Source organism: Sinocyclocheilus anshuiensis, unplaced genomic scaffold (assembly GCF_001515605.1).
Source record: "Sinocyclocheilus anshuiensis isolate Anshui unplaced genomic scaffold, SAMN03320099.WGS_v1.1 scaffold48, whole genome shotgun sequence".
Taxonomy (NCBI): Eukaryota; Metazoa; Chordata; class Actinopteri; order Cypriniformes; family Cyprinidae; genus Sinocyclocheilus; species Sinocyclocheilus anshuiensis.
In genome coordinates, this window is record NW_015554124.1 from 1233683 (window position 1) to 1249680 (window position 15998).

Below are 15998 nucleotides of genomic sequence, written 5' to 3' on the forward strand. Positions count from 1 at the left end.
TGTGGACACTAATATCGTTATCTTTATAGTTATCTTTATAGTTATCGTTCTTGGTGTGAACGGGGCTTAAGTCTGTGTGCAAAGGCTGTCTAATTCTAAACTTTAAAATATATTTATGTTTAGTTATTTTAACTACAAATTTAAATAAAACTGAAAAAAAGAATGAAAAGGCAATTATACATTTACACACCTAGATGGGTAAGTCCGCCCCTGGCTCCGTGTGTAAACACACTAGACCTGCTGCTTTCCAAACACACTGTGTGAATGTATAGGCATGTGATGTGCTACTAAATGCAAAGGTACATCCGAAGCATGCTGCATAAGATGCCTTCAAAAGGCGAGGGTTTGGAGAAATTCAGTGTCAGTTCGCAAAATAACTCAAAATATAATTAATTTTTTTAATATATATTTTTTAATATGTAAATATTTTAAAATATAAAAAAATACTGAATATTTAATTTTTTTAACATTTTAATTTTTAACATTTAACATTATAGAATATCAGTTAGCAAAATGGCTCAAATAATTTAGTGCTATATGTAGTTTTTATAATTTTGCAAAATGTAAATATGTAAATTTTTGAAAACATTTCAAGAAAAATTTTCATATTTTTTTACACATTGTACTATTTTGAATACACTGAATAATTTCAAAGTCAACATGAATATGCAATTTTGTTCCATAATGTGATATATTTCTGTGAAAAAGGTATTCTACAATAGAAAAAAAAATTGTAGGACAGCATTTTATTTTATCGATTCTTTTTCATTTTAACACACTTTTCCAATTCAGATGTTCAATTTTTTAAGTTTTTTTATGTTTCTTTCTTTTTTCATTTTTTTTTATTTAAAAATCTGAATTTATCACTGATCACAGAGTGAAAGAATTAAAAACTAAGTTTTGCCACCTTAAATTTCATAATGCATGCTGTCTCACACACTATTTTTATAATAATAATAATAATAATTATTATTATTATTCAAAGTCAAATTCATGTCTCATAAACTATTTGATTTATTTATTTAACAAATTGATCATAACTGTGTCGCTCACTTTAAACATGCATGTGGGTGGCATGCTACAGTTAAAATGTTTAGCATTTCGTACTGCATACTGTCTCATACTCTTTTTTTAATAGTAAGCCATATGCAGTACACATTGTGTAGCACGCATTATATTAGTATTTCACTCAGTGTAAAGTCAGCGTTCATAAAGGTAGCAGTGGCGAGACTCTGGCTAAAGTGTCAAAGCGCTAATGCCGAGTTCACACTGCACGATTTTCAAAGACGTCGCATCACTGTTGGTTTCACACTGAACGACTATCTGGGGTAGCATTCAGTTGTTGCTGTGTTCACACTGCACGATGGAACGACGACAGGAGGTTACACACTGCATGACTTTAAAATAGGAAGAATCGCCGACAGCTCTGTCTGGTGCAGGGTTGCAAGGTGTTCGCTACAAAACCCGCCCAATTACTACTCAAAACTAGCCTAAAAATAGCCCAATTGTTTTCGAGGGGGTCCCCCAGTAAAAATCGCGTTCTGGGGGTAAAATACACATTTTTTTGGCGAGGTTCTCCTGGTACAATTCACATTCCAGGGCCTAAATATCACGTTATTGGGGTCGCTTCAACTTGCTGACATAAAAAACAACCGGCGGAAATCGCGGATTTGGCAACACTGGCCCGCAAACTACGTTTCATATAACTCCTCCCCGAACTTCCCGCTGCCCTGTATCTTGGTCTCTCATTGGCTGTAGGTCATCGCCGATGTGTTTTTCAGTCAGAACTCATTTCACACAGCGTGATTGTGAATCGCCGACAGCTCCAGATATTTAGCATGCCAAATATTTCACGGGCGTCGGCGACGTGTTTTCCTCAGATCGAGTCTTTGATAATTCACACTGCGTGATTGTCACTCGCGTGAACGAGCACCGATTTGCCTCCGATTTTGGGCATTTGTCAGCGATTTCGCAAAACCTGTCGGCGAGAGAAAAATCGGGCTAAAATCGTGCAGTGTGAACTCGGCATAAGCTAACGCTGGAAGCGATGGCTTAGTCTGGTCCAGACCGCCAGATGGTCTGTTTCTTGGCTGAAGTGAGCGTGCCAGCAGAAGTGGAGATGTTAGCTTAACTGTGCTGTTAACATTAGCGAGCCGAGCGGATTCCAGTACTGCTGTAATGGAAATACATGAACCATCGGACGCTAGCTAGCAGTGATTCACAGTGAAGAACGGAACGACTATCCCGAGGCGACTGAAGGGGGGTAATGTAAGTCGATTTTACACTTTAAAAAAAGAATGGCACTTTTCAGTGATGATTAACATTATGAAAGATGCTTTTTCCCCCCAAATTAATTCGCAGCCTACAGAGCTCAATTTAATAATTCAGTGCGGTTAAACAAGTTGGTATTTATTACGAGAACTTCTAATTAAAAAACTGATGACTGGACTTTTTGTAGCACTTTTTGCCTTTAAATCATTTAAAGATACAAAACAGCCGTTTGTGTGTCTGAGCGAAACTTAGCAGTGTTTGTTTCTGAATTAATCGCCTTTGAACGAATCGTTGATTGAAATATCCATTCACTATAGCTTCCTTCTTGAAAAAATCATCCATTTGAACGAATTAAATCGAATCATCCATTCATAAATGAAGAGTTTATTTGCAAAAACAGATAACTCCATTAATCATGTTTTTTTTTATTATATCATGTTTTTATTGTGTTTGTTAGCTGTATTTCTTAGTTATTTTTTTCCTAATCAAAATAGCCCAACTGCAGTTTGATTGAGATTAATTGGAATGCACAATGAAAAAATATGATTTTTGAAAATGGTTAAAAACGGAGTTATCTGTTTTTGCGAATGAACTCTTCAAATACTGTCACTTCCTTCGTTCTTGAATGAATCACCTGTTTGAATGAATCGGTTGAATAAATGACTCAATGACTCACTCATTAAGACAGTGACTTGCCACCTACTGGCAGTTTTAATTTCATATTTAAATTTTCATTTCATATAAAATAATTTCAATATTCAATATATTATTTTAAAAACATTTATCTGAATGAATCAGCAGGGTCTAGTTAGAATGAATTGGTTGAATAAATGACTTCAATGACTTACTTAAAGTATCATTTAATTTTTCAAAAATATACATTTCAATATGCAAAATATGAATTTTAAAACAATCTCATAGCATTGTTTATGCAGCTGTAATTGCAGTGCCTCTTTTGCAATGCAAAAATGGATTTTGTTGATACTGATTTAATGTTATTTGGTAACAGAATATATTGTCTTATAATTAATAACTTAATTTATTGATTAAATATATGAATTTGACAAAATATGATGCATACATCAAATAAAGTTAGATAAAATGATTTTATGACGGTAAAATACCTCTGGAAATTAGTTTAAGGTGGCAAACATGAAAACATTAATTTCTGTAACGGCAAAATATTGTCTAATTATCACCATCGACAAAATCAGAAAATATTTAGATTTTTTTTTTTTTATAATTTTTTTTTTGTCAATATCACACACCCTTGATCTACATGCATTTCTGATTATTTCTTCTCTGTTTTCTGTAGAAATGTCCAAAGTGTATTTTTAACAAGCTTTTCATTGTCAGTCAAACTGCAAGACAAACTGTGACTGGCTGTTTTACATGTCAATAAAGTGTCTTCCTGTCCAAATATGCGTTTTTAGGCAAAAGTCAGCTGCAGTATGGGTAAAATTAGTTAAAGAATTTGTGTTCGTTTCTGAATAGATTTCTTTTTTCCACAATCATACTGACTCCATATCATCGCTGGCAGTGATGCTAACATAAGCCGGACATTCCACTGCGATCATGTGTGAGCGAGCGATCACAGACGTTTTAGCCAAAGGATCCGCAATGCAGATCCGCTGATGGAGGTGTGAGGTCAAGCCGAGTGTCTGTGAGTCCGATAAACCTCCTCAGCGCTCGGGGAATCAACTAAAACACAAGGACAAAGGCAAAATCGACGGGGAAAACATGCTGCATCGTCCTTGGGATCAATTCCAGCTGAGGATGAAGTGGCTCAAGAAACAAGATCAGAATAATGCTTATGATTCACAAAATTAATTATCAATTAAAGAATCAATTTTTGGAATCAAGCGGTAAATAATAGGCCAGTTTTAGTAAATAATTGCTAAAAAACTTTCTGAGAAATTGGCACTAGTTAACCTCCCCAATCGACTAGTTGTTTGTTAGACAGCTAGTTATTGACTATCCTGCACAATCTTTAGTTTGTACTGTAAAGTGTAGAGTGTTATTTTAGTATTATTTATATACTATTATAGTTTATATTAATATTTTGAATTGATTTTATTTTATATTATTATTTTATTTAATTGTTTCATTATTTTACATTATGGTTTACATTTATATTGCATTTTATATAAATTTTATTTAATTTTATCTTTTATTTTAAATTTTGTAATACTTTTGTCATTTGTATTACTTTTTAAAAAATATTAATATTTACGAAATGTATTTATTTTAGTATTTATTACTATTATTTGATCATTATTTTGAATTAATTTTCTATATTATATTTTATATAATTGTTATTTTTTATTTTACATTCAATAATTTTGTCCTTTTTATTCTTTTTTTAATATGACTACATATAGGTTTAATTTATTTTTATTTCAGTCTGTCACAGATAAGGGTTTTGTGTTCCTGTTCTCCTGCCTTAGTCTTCCTTTGACTTACTTTTCCTGAGTTGCCCTGATTAGTTCATTCTGTTCACCTGTGCTCGTTCTATTAAGTCATTAGTCCCTCTCTTGCTTTAGTATAAATAGTCCTCATTTCTGTTCAGTCCCCGTCGGTTATTAATGTAGCTTTGATGTGGTTGCGTTGATGTTTGGAGTTTATGTTGGAATATCTGTTTGTCTACGAATTTCTAATAAAGGATTGTTTGAATTGCCTTCTTCATCGTGTGCTTACTCTCGCTCCACGCAATTCTGTGACAGAATAACCAGCCAACAAGAAGGATAGTAGCGTGTTCCCCTCGTTTTGTTTTTTGTTTTTGAAAGTATTTTATTATGAATGACCCTACTGTCCTCGTTCTCCTGCTGGAGCAGGGGGACCACTCTCTCGAGGACCACACCGAGGAATTCGTGTTCCTGTTGAATTACTCGCACTACCCGGACAACTGCCTCTGCACATTTTACCGAGCCGGACTGAATAACACCACACGAGAGCAGTTGTCTGGGGACGGTCCTCGGGAGAGCTTCGCCGCCTTTGTGGAGTGGGTGCTGGTGTCTTGTGGATCGGTGCTGACTGTGGACATCGCAGACGACAACACACCAGCCCCACTCCGGACCCAGAGCCCAGCCCACCATCACCCCGCAGTGCGGAGCATAAGCCTGAGCCCACCGCTGACAGAGAGCCAGAGCCCACCGCGACCGATGAGCCATCACCAGAGAGAGCGACAGAGCCGAGGGATGCCCCGGAGCTAGAGCCTGACACGTCAGACCAGGTGCGAGAGCCGGCAACTGTGCACGCGACGGTGGATGAGACAGTGGAGCGCGAGAGTGCGGAGGGAGGCCCCACCCACGTTTTATTCTTTACGTGGACAGGTCGTTCCCCTGTCCGCCGCGCTCCCTGTGTTAGGAGTCGCAATTTGGTGCATGTTTGCGGCACACACCATCCCTGAACCCTCTGCCTGTCAGGATTTCCCACCCACTCTCCATCTCCTGCCTCCTCCTGTCATCCCAGTTTCCTCAGCTCCGTCACCGCTGCTTTCTGGCAGCCCCTCATCTCACCCTCAGCCCACCATCTGTGCGGTGGGATTGCCGTGGATCTACCAGTCTCCATCGGCGTCGTGGCTGAAGGAATCCCTTGTCTCTGCATCCAGCCTCCGAGTCCTGGACTCCGGTCCACTAGCACCGCCGGGCTCCCTCGTCCCTCCGGATCCGCCTTGGTCTGTCGTCAACCATCCGCCGCCTCGGGACTCCACTCCTCTGGCTTCGCCTCGTCCCTCCGGCTCTGTCAGGCTCCTCCTTCCCTCCGGCTCCACCTTGGTCCTCTGTCGCTCCGGCTCCACCGCGGCCTTCCAGATCCCCACCTCCGCATCGGTCGCCAGAGCCATCTGCTCCGCCTTGGCCCTCTGGATCCTCCCCGTCGCCCTGGCTCATCAGCTCTCCGTCTCCGCCTTGGGCTCCTCAGCCACCTGCTCCACCACCGTCGGTCGGCCCCCTGAAATCGTCAGCCCTTCCTCCACCATGGCTCCTCCCTCTGTCGGCTCCACCGTGGGTCGCCTTCATGGCTGCGGCCTGGGTCCCACCTGGCTCCTGCTCCAGCTCCCTCTTGTCTCCGTCATGACTCCTTTTTCCATCTACTCCTCCATGGTCCCTCCTGTCTCCTCCGTGGCTCCTCCCTCCGTCAGAGCCACCCTGCCTGCCCTTCTCCAGCCCCTCGCCCTCCTCCTGAACCCCCGCCCTCCACAGATGGACTTTTGTGTTCCTGTTCTCCTGCCTTAGTCTTCCTTTGACCTAGTTTTCCTGAGTTGCCCTGATTAGTTCATTCTGTTCACCTGTGTTCATTCTATTAAGTCATTAGTCCCTTTCTTGCTTTAGTATAAATAGTCCTCATTTCTGTTCCGTCCCCGCCGGTTATTAATGTTGCTTTGATGTGGTTGCGTTGATGTTTGGAGTTTATGTTGGAATGCCTGTTCATCTATGGATTTCTATTAAAGGATTGTTTGAATTGCCTTCTTTGTCGTATGCTTATTCTCGCTCCACGCAATTCCGTGACAGTCATACGGTTAATAATTTTAGTGCTTCAACTTAAACTTATTTCAGTTATTTCTCCTTTTTGTGTAGTTTAAGTCTTTATATCTATTTTGTTTTAGTATTATTTATTACTATTATTTTTATTAATATTTTGAAATTATTTTTTATATTTTAGCTGGTTTTTATATTTTATTTTTTATTTTACATTTTTAATAATTTTGTCATTTGTAGTAGTTTTTAAAATATTACTATTTAGGTTTAATTAATTTTTTTATTTTTCTAGTCAATAACTGTATTGTTTTAAATTAAACCTACTTCATTTAGCAAGGTGCATATATAAATATATATATATATTCTGTAATTTTAGTAACTTAGTCTTTTTCATTTTTTTATGCTAACATTACTATTTAGGTTTCATTTTATTTTTATGTCAGTTTTCCTGTCAGTAATTTATTTCCTTCAACTTAAACTTCAAAACAAAAGGACAAAGGCAAAATTGATGGAAAGAACACGCTGCGTCGTCCTTGGACTCAATGCCAGCTGGGATGAAGCGGCTCAAGAGACTAGTGGTCAAATTCAAACATCAGCACTTATTAAGCGAGGGAAGAGATGAGGAAAGTGAAGATGAGGGAAGAAAGCGGATGTTTCTCTTTCTGGCCTGTAAGCAGGAGATCACGGATGACTGAATGATTGGCGTCGCTCTGGGCTCCAGGAGGAGAAGATAATGCTCGGCTGACCGACAGCAGGCAGGAGCGGCCAAACACTGGGCTTAAAATCGGCTGAAAAAGAGCAAATCATATGGAGAAATTCTCTTCTGGAAAGCAGCCTGCCTGACACACACACACGGGTCTTGCCTCACTGCAGGGCACCCATGATGCCAGGCGAGAGAATTAAACGGCAGCTGTGACTCCGACACCAACGCCAACGCCAACTTACAAACGTGCCTGTATGTGCAGATTCCGCTGAAGCTTTAGTATATTTATGTTTAGCAGTCTGTCTTTTATACATTTATGTTTCTGATATGTGCAACAACAATCTGGTGTTGATCCCTAAAATATCAAAACCAAACATTTGACTAAGTGAAAAAATGTTTATGAGTGAAATACGACATTGGTGACGTATCAAAATTGGTGCTCATGAATCTCAAAATGAGCAGTTATTGTAAATAATTGCTAAAACACTATATGAGAAGTTGGCACTAGTTAACCTCCCTAATTGACTAGTCGTTTGTTCAACAACTAGTTGATTGGTCGAACATCCATTCTTAGTTTGTTCTGTAATGTATAGAGTGTTATTTTAATATTATATGCTTTTAAAGATTTTATTAATATTTTGAATTGATTTTATATTTTCAGTTTTATCTTAATTTTAGTAACATTTTTAATAATTTTGTTATATTTTAAGATTTTTTTTTAACATAACTATTTATGCTTAATTTATTTTTATATCAGTTTTCCAGTTAGTAATTTAAGTGCTTCAACTGAAAATTATTTCAGGTAGTTGCCAAGGCAACATTTCTAATTTTTGTTTAGTTCAATTTAAAATTTTATATTTTATTTTAGAATTATTTATTGCTATTATTTCTATTCATATTTTACTTTTTATATATTTTCAGTTTTTATTTTAATTTTTAGTAATTTTGTCAGTTTCTTTATTTTTTAAATTTTTTTTTGTATATATTACTATTTAGGTTTAATTTTATTTTATTTCAGTTTTCCAGTTAGTAATTTAAGTGCTTCAACTAAAACTTATTTCAGTTACTTGCCAAGGCAACATTTCTAATTCTTTTTTTAATCTAATATTTTTAATTTTGGTATTATTTATTATATTACTAATATTTTATTATTATTTTGAATTGGTTTTATTTTTATATTTTCAGCTTTAATTTTAATCTAAATTTAATTAGTTTTTTAACATTTCTAATTTTTGTTTAGTTTAAGTTTTTTTAATTTAATATTTTATTTTGTATTTGTTATTTTATTTCATTTATTGTATTTCAATTAACAAAAAAAATGTTGTTAACAAGAATAACCCTGAATGTGTAACATCATTTAAATTAGTTTTTCCCTACGCATGCTGGATATTTCAGTGGGATTAACGTTAAAAAATGTTCATATTGACCTTGCATCATACGCAAACACAAGGTATGTTTTTACGTTTTTCAAGCTCTTAATGTTAAATCTGTTTCTGTCATGGCTATTTCCTCACTTTTACAGTACAGTTACAGTACAGCAAACCGAACTGCAAAATGAATGATCCTTCCCTAAAGGTTTTCTGTAACACTCCTGCTCATTCATCTCTGCGCTCTGTCTACAAAGATTGGTCAGAAGTTGACATGTCGGGCCGCTCAAACAAACAGATCATTAAACTCAGACACCAGAAAGTATTTAAACAACCCAAAAATGGCTCTTCATGTGTGATAATCAAAGCCTGTTGAGTTTAGTAATTCAACAGGCAAAAGTAATGTAAAAGTAATCCAAAAGTCAGAATACATTACCTAAAATGAGCGACCTAGATTACATTATTGACTACAATTGTCACTAAAGTGAACTAAAACTAATGAAAACTAAAACCATAAATATTTGAAATGAAATAAAAGATACAAAAACAACTTAACCTTATTTTATTTGAGTGAGTTGCAGATGCAATATTTTATATGTTGTATATATAGTAAATAAAAAAGATTATTGGAGTGTTTTACAAGAAAATACTATTTTCAGTCTTTCTACGTTTGTGCAAATTACTAGCAATTTGCTAGAGCTACAGTTTTGCATAGTTTAACTTTATATATATATTTAATATATATGTATGTATATATATGTGTGTGTGTGTGTATATATATATATATATATATATATATATATATATATATATATATATATATATATATATATATATATATATATATATATATATATATATATATATATATATATATATATATATATATATATATGTATGTATATATATGTGTGTGTGTGTGTATATATATATATATATACATACATACATACATACTGTACATACATACATATATATATATATATATATATAACAACAAAATCACATGAATTCAAATTATTAAAACTTAAACAAACATTAACATTAAAATAGAAAAATAGAAAATATAATAAATAAATAAATACAATATTATCTGAATTCAAATAACATTGATGTTATCATGATCTGTTATTAACATTATTAGAATGAGCTTTTATTTTAATATCATTGGTTTTTATTGTAATTTTAGTTCTGATAACTTGCTGAAGGATGAGTGTGTTTGTGTTTCTGACCTCTGTCGGTGTCGTACAGGAAGATGAAGTGGCTCCAGTCGTAATGGTCCAGGAGGCTCATTAACGCGCCGCGGATGGAGGGCCGCAGCTGAAGCACGAACTGCGTCTCGCCCTCGGCGGGGAAACTGGGCGTCACCAGAGAGATGTGCAGCGCACTGCAGAACGACGTCAGCGTGTGCACCGAACGCTTATCGTACAGGCCGAAGATCGCAAAGACTCCTCGCGAATACTGCGAACAAACTGAGACAGAGAGAGAGAGAGAGTTCAGTATCATAAACGGTAACTGCACAAGAAATATACTGCATAACACTGTAAAGAATGAGAAGAAAAGACAAACAACACCACCAAGTCATATTTCACCCCAAAATTAAAACAAATGCAAACAATAGGAAAAAAATCAGCATTAGATTTGATTATTATTATTATTATTTTTGCATTGAGAGATTATTGTCATGACAATATTTCCCCTTCAAATTTGTATTACTGTAATACATCCAAGTGTTTAACTTTTCTGTGTTTTGTCATTCGAATTATTCCTAGTGATGATTCTCATTAGATTCTCATTAGTGTTATAAAATATATAAATATCTGTTTATACTATATATAACATTTTATAATATGTAATATAAAAACACTGCATTTGATAGATCCCTGCATAAATTTAAGACTTTTCAATTCATACAGCATTGACAACAAATACTTAGACATTTAAAATGAATGAATAATGAATTAATATTTCAGCTTTGCCATCACAGGAATAAATTACATTTTTCAAAAGTTCTATTATGATCATATTGTAATAATGATAATAATACTTCATATTTGTATATAATTTATATTTTATAAAAATATATATTTATATAATTTTAAATAAATTAATATGTAATATTATTGTTTTATATAATAATTATTTATAATTTATTTTAGATACACACACATTCATGTGTGTGCGTGTATGTATATATATATATATATATATATATATATAATTACATTTTTATTGTTGAAATAAATAAATATTGATGCCTTATAATAGGATATATTGTCTTCATACAAAATATATTTTCTTCTTATTTCAAATGAATATTTTATTAACTTTATTTTGAACTTTTTTATTTTGAAATATGAATATGTTCATGACAGGTTTTTGGGAGTTTGAAGTTCAATAATAAACACGTTTGTCCATGTTTTCCTGAGAGCGAGTGAAAGAGAGAGACTTCAGTAGTCAGTGTTTAAACTTCAAAGGCATCTCACACACACACACACACACACACACACACACACACACACGCTCTGGACACCTAATACAGAATTTCATTATAAACACACATGTCTGCCGCTTCTTTGATGTAAGTTTATAACGTTGCATTTTCTGTCGCTTTCTATGAATGACATACTCAAGTTTTCAGTGTAGGATCAAACAGTCTGTTCCTGCGCTTCTCTTTTATTCATCACTCAGGTGTTTCTCTCATAACACTCTTTCTCGGAAACTCAATTTCTTCTAATGCACTGTACGGCTGAGTTTGTAAAGTGTTGATAAAAAGATGAATATCTGTGTGAAAAGCATCCATCTCTCTGTCTCACAGGACCTGTTGAGTATTTATTGTTGAGTATGTATATAATCAGAGTTTGTGCTGTCAGATGCTGATCCTCCATCATCATTTACTGTCTGATTCATCGACAGACCAGTTACAGTGTTTCTCAGTCGATTTGACACTTTTCTCCAATGCAATGTGCTTGTTCTCAAAACAATTAGCACAGCCATCCAAACACAAGCTTATCTAAACCAAACAGTTCAACTTTACTGCAAAATGAAGCACTGCAATTTTTTCTACTAATACATTTATTAAAAGTAAATATTAACATCAAATCTATAGATGGGTTCTCTATTGATTATAAAACACATTCAGCTGTAGCTGCACAAATATGCTAATGAAAATACGTTTATTTCTATTCTTCAACAGGGAGTTTTGCTTTACATATATTGTGTATATCTAAACGAATAAAAATTGTTCCAACACCAACACCTGCTATCACTCATGAGAAAAAGAAAAAAATGAATTGCCCCTTTAAACTTAAAATCTGTTTGTGTCATCTTTAGCAGCAAGAACTGCAAACAAACTTTTCTTATAACTACAGATCATAAATGTGACCCTGGAGCACAAAGGGTCAATTTTTTTGAAATGGAGATTTATGCATCATCTGAAATCTGAATAAAGAAGCTTTCCATTGATGTATGGTTTGTTAGGATAGGACAATATTTGGCTGAGATACAACTATATGAAAATCTGGAATCTGAGGATGCAAAAAAATCTAAATATTGAGAAAATCACCTTTAAAGTTATCCAAATAAAGTTCTTAGCAATGCATATTACTAATCAAAAATTACGTTTTGATATATTTACGGTAGGAAATGTACAAAATATCTTCATGGAACATGATCTTTACTTAATATCCTAATGATTTTTGGCATGAAAGAAAAATCAATTATTTTGACCCATACAATGTATTGTTGGCTGTTGCTACAAATATACCCGTGACTTAAGACTGCTTTTGTGCTCCAGGGTCACATATATATGACTTTTTTAGCTGGTGTAAATTCTAGTGTTCTAATCATTTTGGCCACCACTATACACACATACATATTTAATTATTATTATTATCATCATTATTTGCATATTTGTTCTTGCTCTTTGTATACTTTCTCTTTTATTATTACTCTGAAGCAATTGTGATAAATGTGTAAACGATTAGGAAAACTGCATTTCTTGTGTTGAGTGTATGATTAACCAAATAGTTATCAGTTTAGAGCCAATCGAAAATACACCATGTTCATCTGATCGAATGACAAACTACAGAGTTTTGTTTGTTGCGTTTGGACAAATGGTACATAAAAGTTTGTGATTTGTGTAAAATGTTTTTTTTCCCCAGATATTTTAAACTAAAGTATTGGTTGGTTGTATTAACTATTGGGAAAACATTTCAGAGTTTTGTGCACATTGTTTTGAGAAAATTATTTGTGTGATTTGTCATTTGTATGAAATGAATTAAAACGTTCAATCTGTGTAGGAAAAGTATTCAAAGTGTTCAGATTAACTGTTTTGAGAACAGTGACCTGAGTTTGGAGAAATGTGTCAAATCAACTGTAATGTTGGGACGAACCGTCTGTCTAGCGGCTGGTCATCATGGAGATGTAGGCGACAGTTAGTAAAAGTGCTGTGATGATTGGGATGGACGGATCGTAGAGGAAGGTATGGAGGAGGAATGAACTCACAGACTTACAGTGAAAGAGGGATGCGAGCCACTGCCTAGCAACATATTAACAACTACACCTTAGCAACTACCTACAACACCTGCCGGTGAGTTTTCCACAGGTATCTTGGTTAATATTATTTTCCCGCCCTCACAAAAAAAGTGGAGAAAGTTACTGTAATTTGATATAACATTGTGAAAATGTACACTGTAAAAAATGACCGTGAATTTAACGGTAAAAGACTGTAAAAATGCTACAGTAAAAACCCATTAAATGGTTAACGGTAAATTCCCCTACTATATACGGTGAAAAACTGTATCGGACATTACATGTATTGGACATTAATTTTACGGTAGTATACCATTTTTGTAAGTGAAAAAGACCGTATAATTTACAGTGAATAACCGTAAATTGACATTCCCAGAAATTCCCTGCGTTACATTTCAAATTTGATGTTTTTTAGTTGAAATAACTATGTTTCTTCTTAGTTTTTTCTTATCAGTTTTGTATATTATGATTGTTGTTAAATGAATGTTTATTGCATGATTTCATGTGTGTTACCATGATGGCATTTAGTGTTTGTGTGAATGACACTGTGCACCTTCTATATATGTTATCATTATAAAGTAAGACTAAATATAAATAAAAATATAAAAATATAAATAAATATTAAATGTATGTGAGAATGTGTGTGTGTGTGTGTGTGTAATATAACTGATTACATGTAATCTGGATTATGTAATCAGATTCAAAAAATGTAGTACTTTTAATTAGAATGTATTGTTTTAAAATGCAGATTACAGTTACTTTTTTGGATTACATGATTACAGATTATTCACAAAGTGGCAGTCGATTTTTCATAATTTATTTATTCTCCTTAATTCTTTTCTCCCCTAAATATTCTACTGTGTGTCATATAATTTAGCTTTCAATATTCACAATATAGAATGGCCATGTCAATGTCATGTATATAAACTGAAAGTCTGTGGGTTTTTCAGAATAAAATAACTAAAAAAGTGACCTAGATTACATTACTGACTACAATTTTCACTAAAGTTAACTAAAATTAATTAAAACTAAAACATATATATATATATATATATATTGGTTTTTAACAAGCTTCAGGGGTGTGATGAAAACGCGGTTCAGTCTGCTCTAACACTGATGTCACTGTTAAACCGTCTGAATTTAACACACCAGTCGACCTGACCTTTAGTCAGCCCACGCTCACACACTTACGTTACGTTATCAGTCTTTTATATTCTGATGAATGTTTGAAATCACCTTATTATATTCATTCCGCTATTCCAGCTTCCCTTTCCTTACACTGACAGCATGTCCTAACCAGCTACACAAGTCTGGAGTGTCATTTTTCTTTTCCCATTTAAAGTGAACTACTGTGCAAACTGTAAAGTGATTAAATTCCCAGCCAAACAGAATGCACTGCTATGTCAGAATCAGAATCAGAATCAGAATCAGAATCAGAAGAGCTTTATTACCAAGTATGTTTACACACACAAGGATGTAAAGATCTCGGAGGCTGGGTAGAGGGGCACCAATATTTCTCTCAGCAGTCCTGACTGTCCGTTGTAGTCTCTTGATGTCTGATTTGGTAGCTGAACCAAAACCTGGTGATCCACTGACAGATGGAGGTGGGCACGGAGAGCTGGGTGAGTTTGCGAAGTGGCGACCAATGAAATTCCATCGTGGGCGGAGCTACATAGTGTGATGCCACATAAATAGAAAGGAAGCAAGTGGTAAAATGTCTCTTTGACATACCAATTGATGCATTATTTTTAAAAGTAATTACTACTTTTATGTAGCAAGGACGCATTAAATTGATCGAAAGTGACAGTAAAGACATTTATAATGTTACAAAAGATCTCTGTTTCAAATAAATGCTGTTCTTTTGAACTTTCTGTTGATCAAAGAATCCTGAAGAATAAAATGTATCACAGTATCCACAAAAATATGAAGCAGCCCAACTGTTTTTAGCATTGATAATAATCAGAAATGTTTCTTGAACAGCAGATCAGAATATTAGAATGATTTCTGAAGGATCATGTGACACTGAAGACTGGAGTGATGATGCTGAAAATACAGCTGCGCATCACAGGAATAAATTACATTTGACAATATTTTACAATAGAAAACACTTATTTTAAATTTGAATTACACTATTACTATTTTCACTGTATTTTATTTGTTTATTTATTTCTAATATTATATATATATAATATATATTTATATATATTAAACGTATAGATAACATGTATGTAACAATAATTATTATTATTTTTAAGTAATAATAATAATTATTTTTATTTTATATATATTCAGAAGCTTGGAGATTTTTAAAGGTTTTGAAAGATCTATCTATCTATCTATCTATCTATCTATCTATCTATCTATCTATCTATCTATCTATCTATCTATTTTGAGCTCTTGAATAAACAACATGAAGTGATTTGCCACCAAAACATCTGTCTTACTCTGCAAGGTAAGTGTAATTTGTATCTATTGGTTAATAAGCAGTGATTGATCTATTGGAGCGTCTCTATCTTTCATCTGTATGTGACATCATCACTGCGGGCCCTGCGGTGTGATGACCTCATGTAACACGTGTGTGTGTGTGTGTGTGTGTGTGTGCGTGCGTGTGTGTGTGTGTGTGTGTGTGTGTGTATCGAGCTATAT

At 34.4% G+C, this 15998-nt stretch overlaps 1 protein-coding gene across 3 annotated transcripts in view; it reads right to left on the reverse strand.

The window, feature by feature from the left end:
• Positions 1 to 15998, reverse strand: part of LOC107670112 (glutamate receptor 4-like) — a 101721-nt gene that overhangs the window by 69606 nt on the left and 16117 nt on the right. For all 3 annotated transcript variants that reach the window (XM_016462603.1, XM_016462604.1, XM_016462605.1), the window contains exon 3: positions 10052 to 10291. In XM_016462603.1, coding sequence (XP_016318089.1) covers positions 10052 to 10291 — 240 coding nt within the window. The remainder of the gene's footprint in view (positions 1 to 10051; positions 10292 to 15998) is intronic.